Raw genomic sequence first — 17,289 nt, 5'->3', positions numbered from 1 at the left:
ACATAGGTTTGGATGCCTTACAGAGCACATAAGATCTAATATAGTCATCCACAAACAAAGTTGACATGTCAAAGAAGCATATTATTTAGCAAAGCATTTAAACATTAAAAAGGAGAGACGAAATCAAAAGAAAGCTCTGTGGCATTTTATAATTTTTAACAATTTAACAAGAAACTGAATGTACATCATCATCTCAGGAAAGGGCCTTAATATTTACCATATTTTGGTTAAGTCATTGTCCTCTCCAAAGCCAGAGGCAGTTTCTTATTCTCGATCAGCTGCTACAGCATGAATTCATCAAACTGCTCAGCTCTTTTTTGCATGTCCTTAATGATCTCATCTGTGGCAGCATAAATCTGGTTCGGCAAATATACTTCCAAATAATCAAACCATTCTGCTAGAGTCAGCTTTTCCAGGTCGGGCACATTAATGGCCTCAGGATCTTTGCTTCTATCATAGCACTTGACCTCGGACTCTTTAACAATCTCTTCAATATCTGATTCGTCCACTCTCCCATCATTCAGTATTACATCACTCTCTACTCCATTACAAACCCTTTCTTCAGCTTGAGAACCGCCATTCAGATTGCCATCAGCTTCCTCCGTACAATGCTGCTCTCCCACACATTGATCCCCTCCATCCTGATCAAGAACCATCCCCTCCAAATACTGTGCATTTCTCTTATCATCCATCCATTTTTCGCAAAGTTGGTGCCTTGAATTGACCACCTGTTCTGGCAATTCCTTCCCCAACACTTCATGATTCACTTTCTCTTCCAAAACATCTTGATCACCTCCCACACATTGATCACTTTCGCAAGGTTGGTGCCTTGAATTCACCACCTGGTCCGGCAATTCCTTCCCCAACACCTCATGATTCACTTTCTCTTCCAAAACAACATCTTGAGCAGCTTCCATTCTCGAATCATCCAACATTGCATCACTCTCTATGCCACCACATAGACCATTTTCCTGCTGAGTAGTCTCATCCATCGGTTCAGCAGAATTCTTCCCTTTCAAAGTCGGAGCACCTCCCTTTTGTTCAGAAATCCCCACCTTTATTTTATCATCCACCCAATTTTCACAAGGAACTTCCTTTTCTAATGCCTTTAAACTCTTAATACTATGTTTCTTTATCCTCCCATGTCCACGCCCACGACCATGGCCACGACCCCGACCCTGACCACGACCACGAACACCTCGTGTGTTTTTACAATCATCCATATCAAAACCCTTGTCTTCCACAACTTCCTCCACCACAGAAGTGGGTGGTATTACAGCGACAGCATTCTTGGCACGCCTAGTCCTCCTGGGCAGCATAACTTGTTCTAAACCCAGAAATTCAACCTCTCCTCTCCTCCTAGTGTTCTTCTTCCTCATAACCCCACACTCATCTTCATCCTCTTTCTTTGCATCAACCTTCAAATCCCCAATTTCCAACTTAAAACCCTTAATACTCCCCAAATCAATTGCAGCTTTTCTATTTCTAGTAATTCTACGATTATTGGTTTCCTCCCCAATTGGGACATTTTTAACCCTAATTGAGGTAAGCTCACCGATTGCAATCTCATCCCCATTACGAATTACAAAAGGGGAAAGGGGTTTAAGTTGAGAGGAGTTCAAGATAGTACCATTTGAAGAATCGAGGTCTTTGATTTCCCAGATTCCAGATTCTTTGTTGAATTCGATGATGAGATGATTGGAGGAAATTCCGGGATCTTTGATGGTGAGATTGTTGCCTTTTACGACTCGCCCAATTCGAACTTTGGAGTTGAATGCTAGGGTTTCACCTTGTCGAGGACCATTTTGCATTAGCAGCTTCAGAGTTGATGAATTGGTGGACGCCATTGTTGGGAAACTGGAGATAGAGTTCAAATTAGAAGAATGAGCTATTCAAGTATAACTGAAAAATGAAAATAATGGGAGTTGTTGGCGCTATAGAGGAATTTCAAAATTATACTCGTATATACGAAGTATATAACATCATAGTCTCTCCGTGTTTTTTAAGTGATACATATTGACCGGCACATAGTTTTAGGCAATTTAATTGACTTAAATAAAATAAGAGATAAGTGGGGCAATAGAGTATTAAAAAATTGTTAAAGAAAGATAGTGAGGTTAATAGTTTATTGAAAAATAATATATGTGAGAGGAAAGATATAATAAAAAAAGTAGTAGTGGGTTTGGGTGGGGACCATGAGAGGAGAGAGATATAATATTTTAATGTATTGTTTGCCAAAAAAGGAAATGTATCACTTAAAAAAAACACGGAGGGAGTAACGATATAAGGGCCTAATTGACTGAACTTAACTGAACTGAATATTTTATAAAACTTGAGTTGAACTGAATATAATTTGAAGAGAACAGACCCTTATAAGTTCAACTTATTTTGCATTTGTACATTCTCATTTTGCATTTGCACAATTTCTTATCATGAATATTTTCGATTATATTATGTGGATAAATAAAAAGTGGATAAATAGAAATATTAAAATAAGGGAAATCTAATCTAGCAATTTTTGTGTGGGGCTTTCACACTGTACGGCCAGCTAACGTACGAATAGCCCCTGACCAATTGAATAGCCTCTGGCTGGCTAAGTAATCCCAGACCGAGTAAGTAACCCCGACCATTCTTTCAAAAAAAATTTGGTTGGCCACACAAAAGTTTGTGAATCTAATAAGATACCACATATTAATATTTCTATATATTTTTTTTTAAGCTTATTAATATTTCTATATAAATCATTATTGTAGTACCAATTATTTTATTTTGACGACATAAACAGTAAATGAGTAAAAAAAAAATGTTTAAAAAAAAGGTAAAACTATTAATACTTACGAGTAATATTTTTAAGGCGGAAGCCAACAAACGCCCCGAGGGTGTTGGAGAAGATAGTTTAAAGTAAAAAGATTAAATTAAAATGAACATTAATTAGGAAAATTTGATATAATAATCCAACCTTTCGCCGGTCTTCTTTTATTAATCCAACCTTTTGATTATACATGATTAAACCCACCTTTACCCCCATTCTATTTTATCAGGCCAAGTTGACTTGCTACCTGTTCTTTAGGTAATTTATTTTTTTAATTATTAAAAAAGACTTTAAACAAAAAAAAAAGTTGAAAAAATAAATTAATTTTTTTTTTTCCTTTTCTCTTTCCCCTTCCCTTACCCCTTCCTTAAATCAGACCCCTCCCCTTCCCTCCATTAAATCCGGTGGAAGCCCTTCCCCTTCAACCTCCATTTCCGGCCAACAGTTTCCCCTCCGCACCTCCACTTCTCCTTCCCCACATTTCCAAAAACCCTTTTTCGACGACATTTCCAACACCCCCATCAACAATCACCACCGAAATCCTCAATCACATAAGGCCGTAACACATCACGACACCCAAAAAACCCACCACGACACTCCAAACACCTTGAAACCCAAAATTCGGTGGTGGGTGGGTGGGGATTTTGCGATGGTTTTGAACTGAATTTTGAGGGAGGATGGGTGGGGATTTTGCGATGGTCAAATTTTCTAGTTTCTGGTTTCGAAGGCGGCAGGGGGTGCGTGGGAATTCTGGGTTCAAGTTATGGTGGTGGTGGTTGGTTTCTGGGTTTCATGGTTGGTGAGTGCGTGGGTGGAGAAGGAAAGAGAAAAAGAGAAAGGAGGAAGGAGAAAAGAGAAAGAAAAGAAAAAAAAAAAAAGATGGAGGGTGCTGCCCGTGAAATATGGAGGAGAAGGAAAGAGAAAAGAAGCAGGTTGGAGGAAGGAGAAAGAAAAAAGATAAATAGATAAATAAATAAAAAATAAAAAAATTGGACCAATCCCAACGTGACATGTGGACATGTAACCTGCTGTAGTAGGTGGATGACTGGTTGGGCCTGATAAAATAGAATGAGGGGGTGAAGGTGGGATTAATCATGTATAATCAAAAGGTTGGATTAATAAGACAAGACCAACGAAAGGTTGGATTATTAATCATGTATAATTATACTGATCGGTGTGTGAATTTGTCATGCATTCCCAAATTAATAACAATTTAGATAATATTTTAACACTTTGTTGGGATCAAAGGAAATGGAAGAAAGAGAAAGAGAGGGGGACAAACTCTTTTGTTTGGGTAAATGATTGAGGTAAGGAAGGGAAAGGAGAGGGATGGATGGATCCATTTTCCCTCTCTCTTTAATAAGCACAAGTTAAGAAATGCACGTGTGAATATTAGTGATCCATCAAGCTCGATTTTCTATTTTTTTTTTTTTAGATGGTAGTTTTTTTTGTTTTTTAAGGATGGTAGTTTTTATTTATTTTTTTTTTTAAAAAAAAAAAGAAGAAAAACAAAAATAAAAAGGGTATTTTGGGAAAGTGAAATTTATCACCCAAAACCCCCCTTTCACTTTATATATAGGATACTCCCTCCAAAATTTGAAATATTTGGAGGGAAAATGGAATTTACCTTCCCCTCCCTTTCTTTCCCCTTTCCCTTCCTTGTATTTCCCTCCCCTTCCTTTCTTTCCCCCTTCCCTTCCTTGTATTTCCCTCCCCTTCCTTTCTTTCCTTATTTGCTATCCAAACAAAGAGTAAATGCTTATCTAATGCTCTGGGGATGTTCGTTAGCAAGATCCTATTTTATTCATCATCTAATAAAAGTTATACTCTTTTCGATTTTAAATATTTGCTATGTTGAATCAATAATTGTAGATATATCGTATAACTATAATTTATGGGATGCATGACAGATTCAAAATCAGCTAACACAACAAGCTTCTTGTTTTTAATAAGATTGTCAATTATTTAGTCCACCAAAATCTTTTAAACTAGTACATGTCCAGTTTTGAAATTTCTGTGCATTGAGTAGCCTTAGTGCTTCAGTGCTCTGCATTAGAATGTACAAGAGAGATATAAGATTCTACCTTGAGTTTCAATTGAAATGAATGTACACTTCATGGTTACTATTACATCAATGTTAATGTTATATACTTCATAACAAAGACAAAGAAAAGAGGGATTTACATTTCTTTTCTGGTAAGCTCGAAACTAACTATCCTGCATAGGAAAAAAAATACGACACAAGCTTCTATACGTGCATTTTAAGGGGTCTAAATGACCCCGTTTTCCCCACAAACTTTTTCCGGGGGGGGGGGGTGTTAAACCTATTCTTCCGTATTCAAAATCCTACCAAGCAGTGTGGATTCATCACAAGTCTACTTTAAGATCCCCTACTATTGAGAGAGTGGGACACATTCGAGCTCAAGGTCAAGGACTCCTCTTTCTACATTCTGCAGTTTGATAGACAATTGCTGCTTTATTTGCCCGTCTACAAGGGAGATAATGCTGTCGTTTAGAAGGGTGTTATCTTCGCTTGCAACCCATGTTCCAAGCTGGGTTGCTCCATTTTGTGATGACTTCTCCAAATCCCTAGCAGCAGAGACCAAGGGTTGGATGTCAATTTCAGCTTGGCCCATAAAATCGTCCGTGGTGAAGGTGTCCTTGTCATACACAAGCTGCAAATTTAAACTAGGGCCTAAGTTTTTGAAAGTAAAAGAACCAAGGAAAAAACACAAAGATAAAATAATTGACGTCGAAAAAAAAAAAGGTTCAACTATATGAGAGTGCAAAACTGGGAGAAAATTTATTCTGTAATGCAATATGCATTCAAACTCAAGAAAGAAATTGGAGCCTTGAAGGTGAAACTGCTTAAAGATAATATAACACAGAGTAAGATGCTATGCCTATGAGCAGACATGTTACAGTATCTGCGCTGTAAGTTTTCGTACTTTAAGTTTTGATCATTGTAGTTCCTCAACAAAAACTTACCAACTTTAAGGGTGGTAAACAGTCAGGAATTGACAGCATCAGCTTTTCATTCCAGACTGGATTCAGGTTGTTCTTTATAACACGAGTCTTCACTGACTGCAAGGAGAGTTTCATCAAAACCAAATCAATATAAAAGCAAGATCCAAATATAAACCAGGAGAGTTCACAAAGTCACAAGGGGAAGATTCTTACTTGTTGTCCCAGACAGAGGATGACATATGGATCACTAGATACCATATCTCGGATAGCAAGGTTCGTGCCTCTGACCACATTTACTTTAATCAGTCCAACAAATTCAGTCATACCTGGCTGCAATAGGAAAAGTCAAATACATGTACATAAGACTGCACTTTAGGACCCAATCAGTAAAATTAAAACATGGGTCATGACATGAAATGTAATGATAGACGAAAGTACAAGTTCGGCTACAGAGGACTAAAAACCCAAAGATTCTAACAAATTAAAGGGTTGAAAGTATAAGAGTTGTTTTTAAGATGAAAAACATTCATGAAAAAATGCTGAAAGTAGATTTATGAATTAAAAAGGAAAAAAAAAAGAAAGAAAATTGTACTCCATATATTGCATTACATATAAAGACTTACCATCAAATCACAGTTCTTAGAACTTTTGTGCTCGTCTTTTCTTTTCGAGCTATGGCGGCTACCACGAAACGCATGCCCAATTCCTGCAATGCGAAGGCTGCTTACTTGTTTCTCTATGTGTTTCTTATCGAGTGATAACATTAGATTCTTGCTTGATGAAGTTCGATAGGCTGACGGACTTCTATAGGTTGATGAACATGTAGGACGTGGATATGGACACATCAGGTACTCATCTGAATTTATAAACTGTTGTAGCTCGTACTTCCTCCTAAACAAGCCCAAAAATATATAGTTAAAAAAAAAACAAATAAATAAAATAAAATTTCGCGTGCCAAATTTCTGCATTTGTAGAAAAAGCATTATGAGGCATATGACTGTACAATACCTGATAAAATCAGAGCGCTCCTCTATAGCAGAATCTGGTTTTGGTTTCAATATGTTTCCAGGAATGCAGGCTTCATACTTTTTGTTGGCTACTATATTTCCTCCCATTTCTTCTAGAGCATCTACTTGGTCCTCTGTCCAATCATCAAGCTTCACGGATAAAACCTGTAATACAGACATATCCTTCATCACAATCCCCTCTCCAATAGTTATTACAATAGGAACTCATGTATGAGCCAAGTCAGATATTGTGCAGTAATAAGTTTCCCCAATAATAGCAAGATGTGACTTCTCGAGGCATAACTGCATAAGCTAGTTTGCCTCTTTTATTTTCATAGTTATTCAGATTAATAATTTGTCTATCAAAGCAATGAATTAGTCAAGAATTTACATGTTCCCTGAAAAATCCCCATCAAATTCACCTCCATTAGCTAACATTTACTCTTTTTCTGTTCAATTTTGTTGGCTCTAATCACTATTCAGAAATGTGGATACATATAGCTCTAATCACTAAGCACAATCCTCTTGACTGAAAATTTTTACCTTCAAAAGCATATCACTGAATATTTTCACAATTATATTAAAAAAAAAAAAAAAAAAAAAAAAAGGCAAAAGGAAAAGGCACAAATTAGTAAAGCACGCTCCTAGTTGTGACATACAGTTCTCATCAACTTCACAAATATTATGTAGGTTCAATTTCCTCCCTATCAAGAAAATTGTATAAAGTCCAGCTCTAGAAATAACCGCATTATTGGGTAATCCATATGTATATCCAATTATGTAACTATGTTATATGAAGTATATAAAAATTTTGTACCATACCTGTGTTACATGTACTCCAAGGCTTCTGTGAATACCAGAGCACTTGATACAGATGAATACACCGACACCCATAGACCTGAAAATCACAGCACAACACAAATCATTTCATATGCCTGTTGCTTTCTAATTTTTGCATGTGCTTTTACTTCATGTCTTCATCTTCAATCTTATTCAACTTTCATGACATAATTAACTTTTTCCATACATTTGATGTTTCTCATCCTATATGTCTATTGATATATTAATTCTTCATTCTTTATTACAGATCCCACTCTTTGAAAGATCCAAATTCATAATTTTTATCAAAGTATACATGAATTGTCTATAAGTTTTATATCAATAACCAAAGTTTTTATTTTAACATGTAAATAAAACATTACCTAATATCTAACAATGGGACAAGATGTTCATTTAAAGTACTTACACCCATTTTGGTTCTGGGGTGCCACAATCTGCACATTCTCTATTTCCACTGTGAGATAGCAGTAGCTCTAACTTCTTTTGAGGGCCAGAAGCTGCAAAATAATGTAAGATTTATACATGACAATAACATGCAAAATAAATGATGTGTTCTTTCTTAATGGAAATATTAGGGGAAATTGTCTATGATCAGTATCTTTTCACTGAGCCATTACAATGATGCAAGTTCCAATTTAGAAAACAGAATCTAGAATATCCAGCTAGTAGATTCTCATTAAATATTTCCTATCTAATGACTAATGCATAGACAAATGTTTGTTATATTATAAACTACTACAGTATATGATTGTATACCTTAGGTTTCTTCTGGGACACTATAGTGCTTTATCAGCATTTAGTGCACTTATTTTGACTTTTTAGCACATCCAATAATCCTAAGACGTTTCAAAAGTGCATGATTTATTTCTTTAAATCTAGCAAGAAATATACTACTATGAAACAAACTAGATGATTCATTGAAAGAGGATCTCTAAGTTAAAGGGTGTTGTGAGCCAAGATATGTGCAATAATCAAATAGATCCCAGCCAGAAATCTCAGCAAAATTAGCTGGAATTTTACGGTGAATGATCATACTCAAGATGCAAATGGCATAAACAAACATGCCAAGCACCTTTATATGTTGAAGGAAGACATTTATAATCTTTCCATGATAATTACTTCAAGAACTAGCAAATGAGAATTAAATGCAAACAATAACAGTATACTGTTTCAACATGGTGAACAAATTTAAGAAATTAACGTAGTAGCATCATATAGAGAAATTGATTGTCAGCATAAATTTTAAAGTACCATGCTTTTCTCTTTTTGATTTGTTGCTTTTACAATGTTTATCTGTCGGTGCTTTTCCAGAGTGTTGATTTTCGGAAAATTGCTTGTCTGCCTGCTCGTTTGCTGATTGTAGTCTTTCTGTCTGTTCTTGATCTGATTGTAGTCTTTCTGTCTGTTCGTGTTCTGATTGTAGAATTTCTACCTGTTCTTGATTTGATTTCCGTCTTTCTTTCTTTTTTGGTTTTGACTGTTTTCTTTCTGTTTGCAGTTGTTCTAATTGCATTTCTTCTGCCTGTTCTTGTTCTAATTGTAGTCTATCTGCCTGTTCTTGTTCTGCCTGTAGTCTTTCTGCCTGTAAAAGTTCGTAAAGAGAGGTACCTGTATGCATCATTAGTTTAAGCCTTTGAGTTACAGCTAAAGAACATTATTTAGACCACAAAATAAATAAATAAATAAATAAATAAATCTAAGACTCCATCAAACAATAAATGGAACTAAACACCAATTAACATCTCATGCAGTCAAGCCAGTGCTGCGGATCAATCTTCTTACTTCTACAAAGCTATAGATAAGCTGAAGTCAGAGGTTTTTATACTGCAATTTGTACCAGAATATAAAGGATTAAAGGTGGTTTACCCCCAAAGAATTACGGCGAAAGGGTATCCAAGACTGGATTCAAATATATATGCTAATGACTGATAACTGCTGTTATCAAAGAATTGGCAATTTAATTTTGCTAACAAATAACAACAAGCCAAACATGTACAATATCAAGAACATGATTCTGAATCTGAACCTTTGTTCCAAAAATTTATTACCTCCATTATACTAAAATACATGATTAAGCAAATTATCCTTCATTGTTTATCCTATCTAACAAACATAACTACTAAATTGTTTGAAATTCTTCAGAATTTGAATTTCACTTAACTTTGGTATTATACAAAAGTTTTGCCACCAAAATGTAATAATTCAGCACCTTAATGCTAAATAACATAGATAACATGAATAAATATAACCATAATTCTAAAAATTGTGCGCAAATTCTTATAAAAGACGGTATTATAGCTGATAGATAATAAAAAGGACAATATAAATTTGATATGCCATAAAATACAATGTTAGAAATTGGAAATACAACCCAAAAAAAAAACGAAAATTTAACGAGAAATTACCTCGAACATGAGTTTTTGTATCTACATTTTCTTCTTGTGTGTTCATCTCTAGCCTCACTTGACCACAAAACGAAATCATGAAAATTTGTTTGACCATTAAAGAACCGCCATTTTTAAGGCTCCTTAATCTGCATTAAAAATAAATAAAAATAAATAAATAAAATAAATAAAAACCATTCCAAAAAAAATACCCAGAATCAAATTATCAAAAAGCAACAAATATTGCAATTACCCACATAATAAAAACCAAAGAAAATTACACTTACAATATGAATTCGTAAAATAAATGCAATTTTATCAGAAAAATCAAGAATTTTGTATGGAATTGTTGCAATGTAATGAAGATTAAGAGAATGCATGGAGAAAGGAAAAAAAAAATTGTAGCAAAGATATGGGAATCTAGGTAGATGAATTGGGTAATCTGTTGTTAGGCTTTTTTGCTGGATTTTTTTAATTAGGAATTTTTATGAACAATAATTTGATTTTTAATTGTTGGTGGAATATTTCTTTATGAGTATTTAATTTTCAACTAACAGGGGAAAACCATTAACCACCACTATAAGGCAAAGGAATTTTGCTGGAATTTGAGGTTACGTTTTTAGGCATTTTTAAAAATCGATTAATAAAAAGTTAATTAAAGTGAGGACTTGAAGAGAAATTTTATTTATTTTATTTTTATTGATGATTTTAATTGGATGATTTTGTTTGTTCTGCTTTTGGATAATTGTACTATATTTGTTGCATAGCTTCTCGTCCTCTCCCTCATGGCGCGTGTCTAACTTGTGCCGATTGCCGAATATTTGTTTTATACCTCTGTTTTTGTTAGTTAACATGTTTTGACTTTAACATTACTCGTATTTTAGTTTTGTTCTTTATACATATGAAAAATATAGTCAAGTAAGATCTTGTTAGATTTATCACGATACATATTCTTTGATTATCAACTTTTTCATAATTTTTGCTTATCATCTTATCGGTAATCAATCATATTAATGAATAAATTCATGCATTTGCAGACGTGACTAAATAAACGTGTTTACTAAAACGAAATGGAAAAAATAGTTTATACTAAGAAAAAATACTGGCTAGGTAATAATTTCAGGTCTTTGCATGTAAAAAAAAATGGATTAAAAAAAAATCACTAGGTTTTATTGTACTCATCTCACTTTAATTTTCCACTTATTTCAGGAAAAATACTCAGATTTTATTTAATTAAAAGTCGCGTTTTATTCTTTCTGTATCTATTTAAGTGCATTACTAACTTATGCATAGAGTTTTTATGCAAGTGAAATTAAGTAGATTTGTTAATGGGTAGGCTTGTGAAATTGGAAAACTAAGTAGACATAATTAATGATATGCTAGTTTTGTAACTTTGAAAACTGATTTTTCATTACTCATTATTGTAGTTCCATACATGATCGTTCTTTTATCAAAAGAAAAAAAATAATTCAATGATCGTATAGATACAGTACAAGATACTTAGTAGGTAAATGTGTTGAAACAAGGAAATTGTATAAGTAGATTAGTTGGTGAGCTATTTGCTTTCCAATCAAATACAAGGTTGAGTTAGAAGACACATTCTGAATTAAATGTTTTTGTATGCTAGAGGCAACTCATGTCATCATATTTGCAAATTCAAACTTACAACCAAACAAAATTAGGAAAATTCATAAAGAGAAGTTATCTTTTTCATATCCCCCCTTTCATAAATGAAAATCAAATACTACCTAAATGAACCAAATAAACACTAAAGTGCTAGCTTAATGGATTTCGAGAAGGATTTTCTCATGAACAAAAGAAAAACAACTATACTCTAAATACTTTTTTTTTTTTTTTTTTGAGGGGATCACTTTAAATACTTTTTGTTTTCTTTTTTTATAAAAAAAAAAAGTAAAAAAATATTATAAATAAAAAAATAAATCTTTGCAGTTAATATCTCAAAATTTTCAGTTTTCATTTCAAAATTGTTTATCAAACGAGTCATGAGTAAAACCTATTACACCGTATGATTGAATTGAATTCATCATGTTACGTAGCTTATTAAATCTACAACAATTTGTAAGGTACTCAATTGTTCTGTACTCCCATGATTAGCTTGCAATTAGACGTTTAACCCTTATTGCTAGCAATGCTTTAATTTTGTGCTATTGTCAAAAAAAAAAAAAAAAAAAAAAAAAAAAAAAAAAAAAAAAAAGAAGAAAAAGAGAGAAAAAAAAAAAAACAATGCTTTAATTTCCAACATTATTGGGATTATATCGCTCAAAATTGTATAAAGGCGCGTGAGGTATCCTCATGGTTGTGATGCAATCTAGGCGATAATCTAGAAAAGTGGTGTGTTTGCAAGTCAATGAATAAAAACTTTTGTACCACAAAAATGATTAAAACATTTTAAAATGACATTAACAATAATAAAAGAAAAGTGCTACTTAAGCAATAAAAACTAAGACGAATTATTTGATAGTCTAATGCAAGAGGAGAGGCATTAGTGTTGGTTTGCCACTCCTCTGCCACTAGCCTTACTGTCAACTTATCAAGTCACGTCCACGCCAACCGTCCAAAATTTCAAGATCACACATTCACACAAAGTACGACTCAGCTTCCTTTAGTTTCAATAGTTAGGTATATATGCACAATTGCACAAAGAAGGTCTAGGGTGGAAATGAATGTGAGCTTTTATGCTACTCGTATTTATTATAGTCGACGAGTGATAGGGTATTAAAGGAAATATTGACCTTCAATCATCACTTTGAGGTTTTAGATGAGTTGATCTTAACATAATATCAAGATTATGTATAACTATTTAGTCTACATTCTTATCAGCTCATGAATTTGGAAAAGAGGCAAAATGATCAATTAAAGAATACGAAAATCAACTTCACTTAAACAAAATATGGAAAAGAGTTAAGAAAATAGAGATGCATGGCTAGAAATACCAAAAGAATATTCAACGAGAACCCCAACTCATTGATCAAGGGTTTGATAAAGAGTCAACCGAATTAATTAAAGACCTTATATAATTAATCAAGACTACCGCGTGCATAATCAATTAAGCAAAACTATTTCATTAAACAAATCACTTGATTAGCGAATCATATCTGTGCAATGGTCCAAACTGAGTATTAATTAACAATATGGACTCAATTGCCCTTTTGAGCTCGTCAACTTGTTTTCTAAGGTCGGACTCTTTGATAATGCGTGATGAATACTTGGGTAGCAAGAACAATCATGTTCCTTGGTTTGAGGAGCTATCAATTATAAGTTAATGTTTCCTAATTGATGATGATGTCAATCAACATTGTCAGTATATATTGGGGGTGTTTGGAAACCAGCTTTTCAGCTGGCTTTTGGCTTCTTCAAGTTGGTCAAACAGCCAAAAAACATGTTTGGTTAGTGGCTTTTTTAACTAGCTGAAAAGCTGGCTTTTAAGCCAAAAGCCAAAAGCTAGTTGGAGCAGCTTTTGGCTTATGGCTTTTGGCTTGTTGACATAATTAACTTTTGATTAATAATAATTAAAAATTAATAATTAATAATTAATAATTAATAATTGATAATTGATAATTAATAATTAATAATTAATAATTGATAATTGATAATTAATAATTAATAATTATTAATTAATAATTAATAATAGTAATTAATAATTAGTAATTAATAATAGTAATTAGTAATTAGTAATTAATAATTAGTAATTAGTAATTAATAACTAATAATTAATAATTAATAATTAGTAATTAATAATTAATAATTTAATATTTTTTGAAACATAAATTATTAATATTTAATAATTAATTTATAATAATTACTATTTAATAATTAATAATTAATTATTATCATTGAATAATTAGTTTTTAATAATTAGTATTAAAATGGAGTAATATACAATTATTAGTAATTTCTAACCAATAATTAATTAATTTAAATTATAATTAATTATTATTAAATTATTGTAACCTTATTGTAAATACTTAATAATTAGTTTACAATTATAATTACCAATAATTTATTATTTTAATTAATATTAAAGTACTTTATTAGTTCATTAGTGTTAATATAGTTTAACAACAGCTAGCACCCAACAGCCAATTTACCAAACACTAGAACTCTAGTCAAACAGCCAACTAAAAAGCCAATCTAAACAGCCAGTCAAACCAGCCAACTAAAACAGCCGACAGCCAACAGCCAATTGCCAAACAGGGCCATTACCTAAACAAAAAAGATTATTCTTCAAAAGCTATTATTCTTCATAATTTGCCCATGTATACTCATATTTGTCCCTCTTACTTTGTGCTTTATTCTAGTAAATTCGAAGATTCTTTTATGAGATTTGGCCAGAACTGTAACACCCTAGAAATTCCTTTCCTTTAAATACACACTTTACTCTTTTAAAAATACGATTTAGGAATATCTAAGACATAACCGCCACCGTGAAAACGGCTAAGGCAATTATCAAAGACACACAGCGGAAGACTTAACTCAAAACCATTCAAAACGAGTCAACTTAAAAGTTAACCAAACGAAAGTAAAGATTAAAACCAAAGTCAAACGAAGTCAAATAAAATCAACCTACAACTTGGAACCATTGAAGGCCCTTATCAAAACCAATTAAATTACGAAAACTTTTGCGTTAGTCTCATAAGCATAACATAATATAATATAATATTTGAATGCAATAAACCACATCACAACTAATAGAAACTAGCATGATTCGCTCTTCACTCATGCCCCATCATGAATATGCCTCAATACCTGAAAAGAGTATCTCTACTTGCCCCCACTACTCTCCATTAAAATGGATCATCGTAGGGCCAAGATAAAGACATAGCCAGACATAAACAATACACACAATCAGCATACATAAGCGTAATTAAACACACTAACATGCATTCTCCTATCATCACACAGACTTACCTCTTTGCACCTGTTTACAAGCACACACAACAAACAACAAGACTCTTTGACTGGACACTAAATAATTCATTTAGCGTTGATTACGCATTCGAACGGGTTTCCAACTAAGCCAAACCTACCTCAATAAAATGAGGCCCACTGACACGGGAGCTAACCGTGCCAACATCACCTATGGCACACACATTGGTGGCGGAATTCCAGTGCATAATAATAATAATAATAATAAAAGGGAATATATAGCGTCCTGTACTCCATTAGAAGTTATGGTTAAATATAAAACCCCATAACTCCCCCCATATGTTCATACTCAAGGTATATACGTTCCAAGAGTTTTGGTGCGTAATCTCTTTCACTTTACGTTATTTACATATTATTAGACTTGGTGATGACTCTCAAAGCATAACAATTCAAACATCAATAATATTTCAATCACTCAAACATACCAATTTAATTCTTGAATATTTAGTGACCACATGATATTTAATGTTGAACCATTTTTAATTCTACCTCAGTGTCAAAGACACCTTAAATGCATAAAACGCCAACAATCCTATCCCTCGGTGTTAAAAACACCTTAAGTGCACAAAGGCACCAACATACAATTTATTCCCTGTGTACATAGACACTTATATAGCTCATTCCTCATGCTTAAACCATCAATAAAAATTATATGAACCATAATAAAATTCCTTTTCAATAATCCAAACATAATTAAACAATTAGTTTGATTAAACATGCTCTCTATCATGCCATAAATAAATATGTAGTCCATATAATCATGCCAAAATATAATTTTCCAATCCATAGATCATCACAAATAATTCATGCTTCACAATTCAATCACCAATACCAATAATTCACAATTCAATACATGAACCTTAGCATGATACTACTTGTAATTGATTGAAATTAAGCCTAGCATGATTCTACATCATCAAAATATGCTAAGTACGCGAACGTACCTCAATTAAGCCCATAAAGTGGCCGAAAACACTACAACAATTCCCGAATCAAGTCTCCTACATAAAGGGACAATAATACTAAATTAATTACTCTTGTATACACAATTTCCAGCAACTTAAACTCACTTTAAACTATTTAGAATAATCTGAAAATTATTTAAAAACCCCTAATTAAACTCCTTTTTAATGGGTATCACACCCTTTTATTAAAATCACAATTATACTACTTTAAATAAAATTCCAACATTTTAAACTAATCAAAAACCCCTTTAAAACTTCATCAAAATATATTTTCATACTTAAATTATCCATAGAAAAATTAAATTATCTCTTACCCTTTAAATTCAAGGATAAAATTTTAAAAAAACTTCGTTAAAAATCAAAAACTGCCCAAAAATCATACTTAGAGGCTGAATTTGGCCACGAGAGGGTGGTGCACACTACCAGAGGTAGTGATCCTTTTTTAAAACGTTGTTTCCACATGGAAAACACTACTTTTTTGTAACACCCCAATAATTCTCTCTTTAAACCTGTGAGAAACCTGTAAATAACCTGAACAAATCCAAGAGAATTACTGGAGTGCTACCGCCACGTGTTCAAACGTTAAGGCTATTACAGAAGTTAGCAGCGGAAAACCAAAACAGTTTAAATAAACCTCAAAGAAAAGTATTACAAGTTGGAACCTTTAAGGCCCTTATTCAAAACCCAAAAGCATAAGTAAGTAATTAAAATTCAGTGTTAAAACAAACTTAAACCAAAAGAAATGGTGTCAAGTGGAATCGCGTTAAATAAAATCAAACTTGCAAGAAATGCGAAAATAAGCAACCAACTCTCTACTCAAGATCCCACAACCCTGATGAATGCTCCATGTGAGAGAACCTGTGGTTATTCTGCTCCCCAATATTACAAGTGTAAAAATTGGATCGTCACAGGGTCATTTGAAGGCGAAGGCCATGACCAAGAAGGACACACACAAAAGCACGCAATCAGCAAAGCTGAGTACATACAAGCTGCAAGTAAAATAAGGAAATACTTAACATGCTACTAATAAACAATCATACGCATAAGTAGATCACAAACTCAACACACGACTCGATTATTTAATTTATTAAGACTCCACTAGCTAATAGTAGCTAACTCATTTCAATTTATTCATTGGATTTAGCAATAGACAAGGTTGTCCAACCCATGTCCCATTTGGAACATCAATAAAGAAAAACCCCATGCCTCCTTTCGGAAACATCAATAAACATCCAACGACCACGGGCGCGACTCCGTGACCGTAGTTAGTATGAGATCTCACCTAACTCCTAGTTTTATAAAAAAAAGTATTTGAAATAAGAGACTCGTAGATCAGACGGCCTCGAGAAAAGTACACGGCTAATACC

General features: G+C 33.2%; 1 protein-coding gene across 2 annotated transcripts; it reads right to left on the bottom strand.

Moving 5' to 3' along the window:
• Positions 1 to 4,885: 4,885 nt before the first annotated feature.
• Positions 4,886 to 10,666, bottom strand: LOC145595518 (putative ADP-ribosylation factor GTPase-activating protein AGD11). Of its 2 annotated transcripts, none has more exons than XM_081651936.1 (10): positions 10,298 to 10,666; positions 10,032 to 10,159; positions 8,878 to 9,234; positions 8,033 to 8,123; positions 7,609 to 7,684; positions 6,788 to 6,951; positions 6,403 to 6,670; positions 5,993 to 6,109; positions 5,801 to 5,896; positions 4,886 to 5,487 (listed from the first exon to the last, which is right to left on the bottom strand). In XM_081651936.1, exons 2-10 carry the CDS (start codon positions 10,126 to 10,128, stop codon positions 5,206 to 5,208), a joined length of 1,548 nt encoding a protein of 515 aa, XP_081508062.1. In that variant the 5' UTR covers positions 10,129 to 10,159; positions 10,298 to 10,666; the 3' UTR covers positions 4,886 to 5,205. The 2 variants fall into 2 exon arrangements, with proteins under 2 accessions (XP_081508062.1, XP_081508063.1); XM_081651937.1 differs by having other exon boundaries at positions 8,878 to 9,208; positions 10,298 to 10,314.
• Between the last annotated feature and the right edge of the window lie 6,623 nt (positions 10,667 to 17,289).

The sequence above is a fragment of the Chenopodium album genome, chromosome 19, assembly GCF_948465745.1.
Source record: "Chenopodium album chromosome 19, dcCheAlbu1.1, whole genome shotgun sequence".
NCBI lineage: Eukaryota > Viridiplantae > Streptophyta > Magnoliopsida > Caryophyllales > Amaranthaceae > Chenopodium > Chenopodium album.
The sequence above is the reverse complement of the archived record's forward strand: the minus strand, read 5'-3'. Positions and strand labels throughout refer to the sequence as shown.